Source organism: Dicentrarchus labrax, unplaced genomic scaffold (genome assembly GCF_905237075.1).
Source record: "Dicentrarchus labrax unplaced genomic scaffold, dlabrax2021, whole genome shotgun sequence".
NCBI lineage: Eukaryota > Metazoa > Chordata > Actinopteri > Moronidae > Dicentrarchus > Dicentrarchus labrax.
In genome coordinates, this window is record NW_026136708.1 from 10,789,476 (window position 1) to 10,802,148 (window position 12,673).

The 12,673-nt window shown below is 41.4% G+C and overlaps 1 protein-coding gene across 5 annotated transcripts in view; it reads left to right on the top strand.

The window, feature by feature from the left end:
- sgk1 (serum/glucocorticoid regulated kinase 1) overlaps window positions 1–12,673 on the top strand; it is a 35,301-nt gene that overhangs the window by 21,002 nt on the left and 1,626 nt on the right. The window contains exons 5-13 of one of the 5 annotated variants that reach the window (XM_051408695.1): window positions 1,467–1,530; window positions 9,683–9,758; window positions 9,946–10,021; window positions 10,168–10,356; window positions 10,558–10,689; window positions 11,493–11,729; window positions 11,826–11,921; window positions 12,195–12,350; window positions 12,458–12,547. In XM_051408695.1, the coding sequence (XP_051264655.1) occupies window positions 1,467–1,530; window positions 9,683–9,758; window positions 9,946–10,021; window positions 10,168–10,356; window positions 10,558–10,689; window positions 11,493–11,729; window positions 11,826–11,921; window positions 12,195–12,350; window positions 12,458–12,547 (1,116 nt within the window). Of the gene's footprint in view, window positions 1–1,466; window positions 1,531–5,440; window positions 5,529–7,430; window positions 7,595–7,917; window positions 8,079–9,419; window positions 9,568–9,682; window positions 9,759–9,945; window positions 10,022–10,167; window positions 10,357–10,557; window positions 10,690–11,492; window positions 11,730–11,825; window positions 11,922–12,194; window positions 12,351–12,457; window positions 12,548–12,673 lie in introns of those variants that run through there. The other 4 variants (XM_051408698.1, XM_051408699.1, XM_051408700.1 and 1 more) reach the window with 4 other exon arrangements.

Sequence of the window (12,673 nt, forward strand, 5' to 3'; positions counted from 1 at the left end):
CAGCACTCACAAACAATTACATAAACAGCCCTCCAGTGATGGAAATCTACTCAAGTGCTTTACTTTGATTGTACTTTATATGAGTATTTCAAATTTATGAAATATTGTACTTTCTACTCCTCTGTATTTGACAGCATGAGTTACTAGTTCCTTTTCAGATTAAGATTTTACATTAAACAACATTTGATACACTTATGAAATTAAATGCCTTGTTAAAGATTAAACCATGTGGTTCCCAGCCTTTATTGTTTGTGGCATCTTACAAAAATCTGTATCTTGGGCTCCCTTATTATCAAACATTTAACCATAAAAAGCAAACCTGATAGTACCCCTAAGTAGGATTCTGTAATGGAGTATTTTTACATTCATTTATGGGTAATTTTACTTAAGTAAATTATCTGAATACTTCTATGTGCTGTTATCAATTCAAGGGAATGTTACATTTTGCAGTAGATTCCTAATTACTGAAATAATTGTATGTTTAAGTTTGCATTCAATTATATGTTGCAGTTAACTTAGGCCAGCTTAGCAAGAAGCTGTTCCTTAATAGACAGAAAGTGTGGACAAGCACACACTGTAATGTCAACAGAGCAGAAGTCATTTCTTTGCCCAAGGTAGAGTAAGATCAGTTTCATCCTGACGTTCAGTCTCACTAAAGCACAATAATACTCTGTTGTCATGTTGTTAGAGCAGAGCTTTCTCACCACTTTCTGCACAGGACTCAAGTGATTTAATGCAGACTCACCCTGGAAACTCAGCCCCATTAAAAGACGTCATGTGGGGGACCAACTGAAAACTGGGGAATGAACAAGTCTGGGTCAGAACCAGTGCTTTAAGAAATGCTGATTTAGAGTGCTGCTGTTCAAAAACATCTCTTAAAGTCATTGTACTCTTTTCAAGAGCTAAGAAAAGCATCAGCGGTTTCTAAACTTTTTTGCTTGTAACCCCTTTAAAACAAATCAATATTTGCCTTATTTGTTTATCAGCAGTTCAACCAAGAAGTGCTCTCCTATCCTACAAATCATCTTGCAACCCCTTAGACTTGTCTTGTGACCCCTTGTGAGGGGTCCTGACCCCAAAATTGGAAAAGCACTGACCCTGACTGTATCTTGGCCAATTGTATCTTTGAATTTGTCTAATCCACTTTAAAGAAAGTCATAAGCCAAAGGGCTGTATAGTTTTCACAAGATGTCAAACACCCATTATCACTCAACTGAACTGAAACAAGAACTAAAGAACAAGAACCAATACTGGTGTTACAGGGTTGCTTGAATACAGTTCATGATAAGTATGTTGTATTTTCTGCAAGTCATTTTTACTGTATATGTATACTGGAACATGGACTTTAGAACACTTGCATTGAGGAAAATCAATCTGACTTTACATTTTATACTTTCTATTTGCATTTCTTTGTTGCAGACATATTCACATTGCTTTTACTAAGTGATGCCATATTTCTCCCTCAGGCGATGGACCTGTACTACCACAATGAGTCAGACCCAGACAGCTACTGTTGCCCTGGCGACAACGGTAAGTCACCAGCAACTAAGCCTGTTGTTTTGTATTCCTCTACTTCCTCCTGTCTTTCCTTCTTTCCCATCAGTCTTTCACAAACTCTCATTGCTCTGTTACCTTTCTCCATCATCCATCCCTCGCCATCAGCCTCACATCGTTTTATTATCTGCACTTTGGTTTATTTTCTCCATCAGTCCAAAAATTATCTTCTACCATTCATTTTCTGTCTATTTTTTTTTCTTGTTTGATGTTTCGTTTCCATCCAAATCTTCTGGCTGAATGATTCAGCCTGCACACACACATTGTAACTTTACCTTACCACTTGGCTCTCTGATCCAACCTCTAAGCTCCCAGGATAATAACTGTTGTTCATAAACCAAGATGACTATTTTCTGTCCTGTGGAAACTGACTTGGAAGGCAAAACAGTAGTTACAGACACAGTATTGATCATCATACACATGACACAGTGACCTTTTCGGCGTCTGTGTACAACTTTTGCCACTCTCTGCAGCAGAAATACGAGTGTATGATTCTGTGCTTGTTGCATACTGTACATGCGTGCCACTGGGTCAGAGTCCAGTATGAGTTTATAGCCGACTGTAAGTGGCTGTGCTTTAATTTTCCGTCATGCCCTTTATTTCTGCCACAAATCACGGTCCAATCCAAAGTACACAACATGTGTGCGTGTGACATTTTGGCATAAGCCTATCTATTCCCTTTTTTATTGTTACCTTTACCTTTGCTTGGAATCTTTCATGTACCAAGACAGAAGCTCTTCTCGTGAGTGTGTGAGTATTTTTAGTAACAACCTTAATATGTCCTTTTACTTCAGGCTCAAAAACATTATCGAATTCTGTGCATTTTAAAATGTAAATCATAATAAGCAGATGAACACTTATATTTAACATATTATAATTTGTGATGCATTGCATTGTTGTAACATTATTTTACTTTCCCATGTAGGAACTATTCCTTTCCACTCTTGGATAGTATGCACATATTTGTCACTGGTGGGGGAAGTATTTAAGTAGAAGTAGCAATACTGCAACATAAAAATACTCCTTTACAAGTAAAAGTCCACTGAAGATCATCTATAGAACATCTATAATATTGCATCGTATTTTATAAGCTATGTTTTTGTATGTAACGTCTTCATCTGTAAAAATTGAAGTAACTAGTAAGATGTATGGAGCATAAATTGAAAATACTCAAAGTACATGTGCTTCAAAATAGTACTTGAGTACAGAACTGGAGTAAATGTACTTAGTTACTTTCCACCACCGCTGGTCGTTCTGCGCTACTGCAGTAACACTTTGTGGCAGATCTGCAGGTACCTGCTGCCTACTGGAACATCTCCAAGAAAGAAATGTGACAAGAACCATATTGTGATGAAAATGTTTTTCTCTGGGAGTAGTCTGCCTGTTAATTATGGGAGTTTTCGGCATACGGAGAGAAATCTGAGCAATTAGCCGAGCTGGTGACAAGCTGTTCCTGTGGTCTCGGCCATGATGCTGTTACACCCTGTTGTTCCTAGTTCAGCAATTAGTGGCTGCAGGAGCGCTTAAAAGTTAAAATTTGTCACATATGAGTCATTTACAGTGATGCAGCGATGTGTGCGGAGGGACCAGTAGAGAGCAATGATGGAGAGCGAAGGATAGATCCAGTAGTAATAATTATAGTGAGCAGAGTTCTGACCGTCTAATTTTACAGAGGAACAAAATGGCAAACCATGTCTATGTTATTTCACTCCTCTCAGAAAAAGTGGTCTTATGTAACAAAGAGCATCTGCTGAGGATACCCTTATTAAACGCATTAGTCTGTTCATCAAGTTGCTGCAGCGCAGTTAATCAGCATTTACACACCAACATATGGAGCTTTCCTTCCTGAGACGCCAACAGGTTTATATAACGTGTGATTACAAAGCCTGAGTGTGTGTGTGTGTGTGTGTGTGTGTGTGTGTGTGTGTGTGTGTGTGTGTGTGTGTGTGTGTGTGTGTGTGTTCTCAAACTTAACTCTTTTGTTCTCAGTGACGCAAAATAATATCAACATTGCAGCTCCATTTCTGAAGCTGTTATTTACTCTTTTCTCGTACCATTCATAACGCGTTGCTCACCTGTGTCAACCTGCCCTTCAAAGCTAAACAGGCAAACATACACACCTACACACTGACACGCACATATTCAGATACAACACAAACAAATGCATAAACTTTATAATCCATGGAGACACTCCCAAACCAGAGACTTTTGACAGTTTGGAGAAAAGTGTGTGAACGTGTTTGTTTCCATTATATCTTGACGATTTACAGTAAGTGCTGTAATTTAGACAGATTTGGGTGTGTGTACTACATTCAGAGCCAGGAATGCCAACAACATAATGTACTCTTTGTCCTCTAAACCTACGTTTGACCATCACAGCCTCGACCTAATTCTAGCCTTAATCCAGAAGCTAAATCCGAGCCCTTGAGTGCACCACTAAAAGAACGTGGATCATTCAAAATCTCTTCTCTTTTTATGTTATTTTCTAAAAGTCACTTTTTCTGTGACCTAGAAGGCAACTTTCCCACTTTCTGACGGGGACCTGTGTTGAATGTCATTCCCTATCTTTCTCTCATTTCCTGTCATATTTCTACTGTCACTATCTAATCGAGGCATAAAATGCAGCCCCAAAATACTTGCCATTGTCTTTTGATCTTTAAAAGCCAAAAGAGTTCCTTCAAAGACAGAAGTACTAGAACACACTGCAGAGCTTTATTTTATGAATTCGTAATTTCCTGATAATTTCCACAACCCATAAAATATTTCCCGGAAAGAACAGCAACTCAGTATTAATTAGAAAAGTTTGATCTCTAGAGGACGTTCCTTAAAAGAATCATTCTATTATAACCTAATTCTCTACACTCTACACATTTTTGCATTTTAGTTGACCTGCTTTGCACTAGTTGTAGGTTATGCTAGCAGTTAACTGGAATGTGATAATATGATCCCTTCCAGGAACTTTACAAGGAACTGACAATTATGTGTCAATTAATTTCTGGGAAATTATTATGAAACGGGGACCTACAAAATGAACACACACGCGCAGAGTCCACTACAATGGTGATCGATGACAGTCTATGGAGGTAGCTGAAGGCATAAATAGGATTGGTAGTGCCAAACACTCCACACACACACACTGACAGTCCACCGTGGCAAAATAAAAGCCTGGCTGTCCTCTTTGAATAGCCGAGGCCTTTATGTAACAGTGTCATTTGGTTCCTCACCACCGAGGCTCATTCACATTCATCGCCAGATCAACTGTAGCCACAAACCCCCTCATCATCCCCAGCACAGAGCGCGGACATTACAAGATGGAGGCATGGGAGAATGAAAGGGATGAACCGCTTTAAGGGATGGATGTCATCTTCCGGAGACAGCGTGAATATGGGCATACGTTGGTCTTTGTGTATGTGTGGGTACACAGTAGGTGGGTGGGCTGAGGGAGTGTGTGTGTGAGTCTTTATGTGTGTGTTTGTGTTTGTAATACAACTGTAATATCAAACTCTCTTTTGCACTGCCTCGTGACCCTCCTCCTGTCCTTTCACGAAATGGCCCCATAAGAGTGTGTGTGTGTATGAGTCAAAGCTGCCTTTGGCAAAGATGGCAGTCCCACTAGTGGGTTACATAATGTACTAGTGTCTCTGTCACACATACATACACACACACACACACACACACACACACACACACACACACACACACACACACACACACACAAAGGCAATAAACACACAGCTTGAATATTGTGGAGGCTCCTCTTGTTCAGGGCCCAAATGTGAGCCTTTTAATCCAGACGGGAACGAGGGCCAGATAGGAAAAACACTGAGTGGACTTTTTGTTAGTATTGCTCCCTCTCTCTCCCTCTTTCTTCCTCTCTCTCCTGATCTTCTCTCAACGCTTCTCTCTCATTTCATTCAACTCTGGGCTATGACCGCAGATGCAGGCGCAAGAGCTGCACTTACATCCCAGCGGAGGTAAAGTCTTCTTCATCCCTTTTAATCCTCTCCTCTTACGTGTTTGAGTTCTTATTCCTTGGATGGAAATGCAAAGTAGCTGCTCTTCACTCAGAGTTTAAAATCAGTCTCCTTGTGTACATTTGTGCAAAAGACTGCAAAGTTTTCAAGGTCAATGTTTTTTTGTTTTTTTTCTGTATATAGCACGTGATTTCCCTGTATTCTTTTTATCTGAGAAAGCAATATGTGAGGTTTCACTTGTTTGGCGTGTGATGCTTTCAAGTGCTGATAAGAGATGTCGGTTTTTGTCCCACGTGGAGCGCTGCTGTAGTGTCAGTGGTGACATATTGTAGATTAAATGCCTCTTGAAGGATGGCAGTGCTGCGGCCTATGCTGTCTCAAGGAGAAATATCTTTTTCTAACAAACTGCGCAAAAGTTCTCAGTGCTGCAGTGAGGGAGAGGCACGTTGGACACCTTCAGGGAATTAAGGAAGTACCTGATGTGCCCTTTTGCTCTCTTGGTGTGCATGTTCTGTCAGTCTCTCTGCAGGTTTGTTTTTGCCCTCCAGGTTGTGCGTACGTGTGAATGCGTGTGTGTGTGTGCTGTCAGACTTCCTGCAGGTTTGTTTTGCCCTCCAGCTCTGCGTGTGTGTGTGTGTGTGTCCCCGTGTGCATCAGGTGGCTATGGGGGACAGATTAATAATAGATTTGACCTGAGTTAAGGGAGAGACAGAGACAGCAGTAAAAAAGTTGAGGCTATATTTAAAAACTGCAGCATCACACATGAATGAGCACAAAGACGTTCTCTGAGAGAGGCCAGGGGTCAGGAGCAAAGCACTTTCTCTCTCTCTCACACACACACACATATATAGAGGCATAATCCTGATTCTTAGTAATTTGTGGATGAGCCTTAATTGCTGCCTGTCTTTGGCTCTGTGTTTGCCTAAAAACAATTCACTGGTGCTGTGGCACAAAAGCACAGAAGCAGACATGAAAAATGTAATCTCATCATCGTCTCATCTCTTTTTATTCCCTGTCAGACCCACATTTCCATGATGCTTTCTTTACTGCGTCATTGGTGTACATTTCACCTGTCCAGCTCGATGCTTTCTCACGTCTATGTTTCCGTTCGTATATTCCCTCTGTTCTCCACTTTCTCAAACATTTGCGAAGGCAAAAAATCAGCAAAATATTATCTTGAGTAGGAATGCACTAACTAGTTGGAAGAAGAGAGCAATTCATCAAGAGATATGGTTAATTAATATGGCCTCAACGTCTGGACAGCTCCCAACTTTGAATTAATGTGAACTCAGTGAATTTCCAAAGACGGGTTACTTTTTAATTCAGGGCTCAGTGAGTGAATGACCTCAGCTAGCAGACTGGAGTGGAAAAAAACTAGTGAGGATGAAACTGAAGAGTTTAAGAAAACCAAATGCTTGCATTTACCCTTTATCCAAGCCAGTTTTTGCCTTTATGTTGATGTTGAAAGATGACAAATATGATGATAGTGATATGTTGATAATGCAGGTTCACTGCCATTAAATAACATTTTTGTATAATAAAAGTTTGATTCCATTTTCCAGTATTTTCTTATACTTTACAGGCACAGAAATATTAATAATTTTATGGTTCATCAATCCATTAGTCATGTGTTTAAACATTTTTTATCGATTTAGTTGCAGGGGAAAGTAGCTGCAGAAATACAATTAAATAATAAGAATAAATAAATACATTACTTTCGTTCATTTTATAGTGAAATAAAAGTTAAGTCTATATTTTCAATGACCTCAAAAGTAGGAGCTTATGAGGAGCCTTTGAAGGCAGCACAGCCTACACCCCCCGCCCTGAGGAAAACTCATGCAACCATGCATGAAACACACAACTGTAGAGTGGAAGGAAATAGAGGCGGGACGTCTCCGCCCTGAAAAGAAAGGAAAAAAAGAAAAAAACTTCTGGATGAAAGTCTCCAAGAAGAGGAATGCGGTGTAGTTCGATTACCTGCCTGCCGAGGAGCCTATAGCCTATCTGCTTGCTGTGATTCGGAAAATAAAGCATCCCTATGAAAGACAAAACGACCGCTTTGACGTGTAAGTAGTCTGCATGTTGGTTTGGAAGACCCAGAGATGAGTTTCTCCAATCGACAGAAATCTGTATGATATTCCTTTAAAAGCGCTGTAGAAAACTGCGGATCGATAATAATATGATTGTGGGACGTAATGCTATGTCTGCGTTTACCAGCATATTGTGATATTTATAGTTTCTCTTGTAAAGCTAAAGCTCCCAGCCAACTCTCTCTCTGTGTGTGTGTGTGTGTGTGTGTGTGTGTGTGTGTGTGTGTGTGTGTGTGTCTGTGGTGGGGAAGAAAGCACTGGCAGACATACTTGGGGGGCGCTCCATTCACTCCATAACATAATCCAGTGACCTGGATTTATGATGCTGTTATCTATAGAAACTCCTCGCTGATAGGGGGTCTGTTAAAAGTGCCAGAGAAAGCTTGGCAACTCTACTTTTGCAACTTGTTGAACTCTTGCGCTGCAGGCAGCAAAATGAGAACTCCTTCAGATCTCAAAGGTTTGTTTGTTTTCCATGGAAACTGTGTCTGATGTGGGGTTTTTTGGATGTAGAACAGGCAATTAAGACACGTGAAATTATACAGCTTTTTGTGTTTTTACGCAAGACTGTAAATGTTTGTATTGCGCAGGTAAAGTTGCCGTTGATTACTTACATTGTTACATCTTATGTTTGTTTCTATAAGCTGTTAAAACAACAACAAAACTGCTGTACTTACATTTGGATTAGTCTGTATGTTTCTCTTTTTACGCACCGTGATCAATATGCAATAGGCTATCAGTTGAGTTTGGCCTTCATAGGTGATAGTCTTGCATAATTTCATTCCACTCAGGGGTGTAGATAAAACTTGAACCAGGTGACTTACATAACCGAGCCTGACTGAGCCTGTCTGTGTGCCAGCGCACGAAACGCAGCACAAACTGGCATTTTTTTCCCCTCATTATTTCATTCTGATCACCACATTGAAGTGTTTTGGTCGCTTCCGAGAGGTTTACCGGTAGGTTAAAACAGAGTGTGGGTCTGATCTCTTTCTCCCTTTTTTTATCCCCCCATCTGAGCTGGAAGTATTTAGGAGTTTCTGCGTCTGTACTTTTCCACTACCAGCGGCTTTTTTCTTGGCACGGGGCCTCCCTCGGCTCAGGCTCTCCCTCTCGTCTTTTGTATAGGCTACCGAGGGGACCTGCGTCACTCCCGGCCGTTTTAATTGAGAAGCAGCCAAACAGTGAAGATGATAGGCCTAGTTGAGAGGCTATCAGATTATTTGTACAGGACCAAGCTGCAAACTCGGGGGGGGGGGGGTTAGATGGGGGGCAAGGGTACACTGTTTCAGCAAGGATCTTGGAAAATAATAATCCCGAATCTCAAGAACTCTCTTCAGCAGTTTCACCTCATGTTCGCCTATGTATACAATCTGGCGTTCATTCTGCACCCCTGGAACATTAAATGGCACCATATGTTTCTCAGTGGACACATCTGGATGTCATGAGCCTATAGGATTTGTTGCTGTCCTGCTGTTACTGTGACACATGGGATGTTAAGCAAAGTTGCTATGGTGTTGCACAAACATATGTGCAAATAGTGAGTGGTGGTGAAGAACTTTTTTTTTTCTTCCTTTTTTCTGATGTTTTTGACGCAAGCACACATTTTGAGGCGCGGCTATGACGCGTTGGGAGCGCAACGGCCTCTGATTGGTCGAGAACGGGATCGATCATCTTCTCACGCTCCACTTAGCAGAACGAAATTTTTTGCACAGGATCACACCCACCAGGGGGTGTGGGTTTGTGTGTGGGCCAGCTCCTCCCTCCCTGCCTCCCTCCTCCTGGCCTGTTATAAAACAAGAGCCAAAAGCAAGGTAGATTATATTTTGCATTGGGCAGTTGAAGAGTGCAGGGCTACAGTTCAACTCATCACATCATGACGATCAAAACAGAAACAGAACAGCCTGTCCTGACTTATTCGAAATCTAGAGGACTAGTGGCATTAGTCACCGGTATGGAATCATGGCTGGATATTTTTAAGCTGATTCTTCATGGCATGGATGGACATCTTTTTGCTTTTTATTTCAAAATCTAAACTTTATTTTTGTTTTTTCTCTCTCGTTGCAGCTTTTATGAAACAAAGGAAGATGGGGCTGAACGACTTCATTCAGAGGCTTGCCACAAACTCCTACGCCTGCAAGCAGTGAGTACCATCTGACTCATGTTATTGTTCTGAATTCACTGGAGGACAAAACATTGGGAAACACAACCAGAAATGCCAGCTATCTGTCCTCTGGGGAAACTTTGTGACTCAACTGGTTCACATAAAAAAAATGCAAACATGCTTTGTTATTAGATTAACTAAGTTTGAACTCTTTGTGTTTTTTCAGTCCTGACGTTCAGTCTATTCTGAACTTGAGTCCTCCTCAGGATGCTGAGCTCATGAATACAAACCCGTCTCCTCCTGTAAGTACATTTGCAATTAACTTCCTTTGTTTACATTGTGCCATATGCAGGGATACGCACACATCCTCTGTTTACATGTTTACTGTCCATTTTGTGGCTCATACTACGGCTCTAACTCCTTTTCTTCTTTGCTCCCCCTCTCATAGCCCAGTCCATCCCAACAGATCAACCTTGGTCCGTCCTCCAACCCATCGGCCAAACCCAGTGACTTCCACTTCCTCAAGGTGATCGGCAAGGGCAGCTTCGGCAAGGTGCTGCTTGCACGCCATCGTACAGATGACCAGTTTTACGCAGTCAAAGTCTTACAGAAAAAGGCCATCCTCAAGAAGAAGGAGGTAAATGCACTTCTGAATCAGAGTCAGGTTTCTTGCAGGAGGTTGTGTTATGGTGCATTACTATACACATAGTGAGCAGAAAATATAAAGAAAGTATGGAAACACATGCAGACGTGCCTTCAATTTGAAAAAAACGAAAGTACACAACAAAAGGTGTCTTCTCGTCAACCCAGCTAAACCCTTGCTCTTTGTATTCCTCAGGAGAAACACATCATGTCAGAGAGGAATGTGCTGCTAAAGAATGTCAAGCACCCGTTCTTGGTGGGCCTGCACTACTCTTTCCAAACAGCAGACAAGCTCTACTTCATCTTGGACTACATCAACGGAGGAGAGGTGAGTTACTGGCTGGGATTTGAAGCAGAGATGATTGAGGAGGAGGGAGCAGCTGGGCTATTTAAAGAAGGAGCTAAAGATGAATGAATAGGGTAGATGGGAATTTTTAAAGATGGATATAGTTGGAGGAAGGAGGGAAGAGACAGACCTTTTCGTAAAGGATTTATTAAAGCGCCAGAATCAGAGATAAAGATGAGGCAGAAACACAGACAGACAGGGGGGATATCCTGTCATGAGAAGCAGAGCAGAAGCTGCCGCTCTCCTTCTTTTTTTCTGTCTTCATTTCTCTAAAGGAAACACCTCTCAGGAAATCACAGGGTGGGCTGGGACAGCGGGAGAGACTCGGGGGCCAAATTTAGCAGCGCCATTCAGACTCAGTGTGTGTCTAATCGAGCTAATTTCCTGTGATTGTTGGACGAGCAAAGACAGTGCTGATTAAATATGGGCCTCATGAGGAAACAGGATGCATTTACTCTCCTTTTCCCCTTTCTCTTTTCTTCCCCTCTTTTTCCCTCATTCATCATCCCCTCATGATCTCTCACTCCACCTTTGGCCCTCATTTCATCTGTCTTCTCTTGTCAAACTTTTTAAGTTCTCGCCTTCCTGCCTCTTTATTTCCTCCCATCCGGTTTCCTTTCTGTCTCTGTATGTGCCTTTTTACTGTCTGTCTTCCCTTACCTATCTCTGCTCATGGGATTTTGTAGATATTAAATAACATAATCAAGATATTAAATTGTTGTTATTACAAACACTTGTTGCAATAACATTTGTTCTGTTTTTTCCTTGTTTTCTCTCTCTTCCAGTTGTTCTACCATCTACAGAGAGAGCGCTGCTTCCTTGAGCCAAGAGCCAGGTTCTACTCGGCAGAGATCGCCAGTGCTCTGGGCTACCTCCACTCCCTCAACATTGTCTACAGAGACCTGAAGCCAGAGAACATCCTGCTGGACTCACAGGGACACATCATTCTTACAGATTTCGGCCTGTGCAAGGAGAACATCGAACCCAAAGGGACCACGTCGACCTTCTGCGGTACGCCAGAGGTAAGGACACAATACCCGTCGATTCAGAACTCCCTTTGACAGCTCTCTGTAATACTCAGTGACTTACGTCTTCTCCTCATCTTTCTCTCTTTAAAGTATTTAGCTCCTGAGGTTCTACACAAGCAGCCATATGACAGAACGGTAGACTGGTGGTGTTTAGGAGCTGTTCTCTATGAGATGCTCTATGGCCTGGTGAGTAACATTCAATTTCACCTGACATAATTTTATAGTAAATATACATATATTTTATATATTATATCATATATTGTTAAATGCTACTATGCTTTTGAGTTATACTGTCCACTGTGAATAGCAAAGATATAATTGTTATCTCAGTTGTGTACCATGTGTTTGAACATGAATCTATGCATGATTTCAAATGATACTATCAGTGTTGGTTTTGTAGATTTCTTGCTCCTTGTTGTTGCCAAGATGTTAATCAGCTCTTTTTTTGTCCCTTCCCAGCCTCCGTTCTACAGCCGTAACACAGCGGAGATGTATGACAACATCCTCAACAAGCCGCTGCAGCTGAAACCTAACATTTCCAACGCAGCCAGACACCTGCTGGAGGGCCTGCTGCAGAAGGACAGAACCAAGAGGCTGGGCTGTGCAGAGGACTTTGTAAGTGTTTGGTCATATGATCGTATGTGTGTTTCTGTACACGTATTTACACCTTGTGTGTGTTAAAGGACATCATTTAATTATTCTTAATTTGTCTCTCTTCACAGATTGAAATTAAGAACCACATATTTTTCTCCCCCATCAACTGGGATGACCTCAATGCCAAGAAGATCACCCCTCCATTCAACCCCAACGTGGTATGTTCCTTTTAAATTCTACAATAAGTGCTGATGATGGATATAGTATATAGTATAGTAGCAAAAGTCCACAAATACAGGATTTACATTTACATAACTATATCAAGAGCATGGAACATCCTCCCT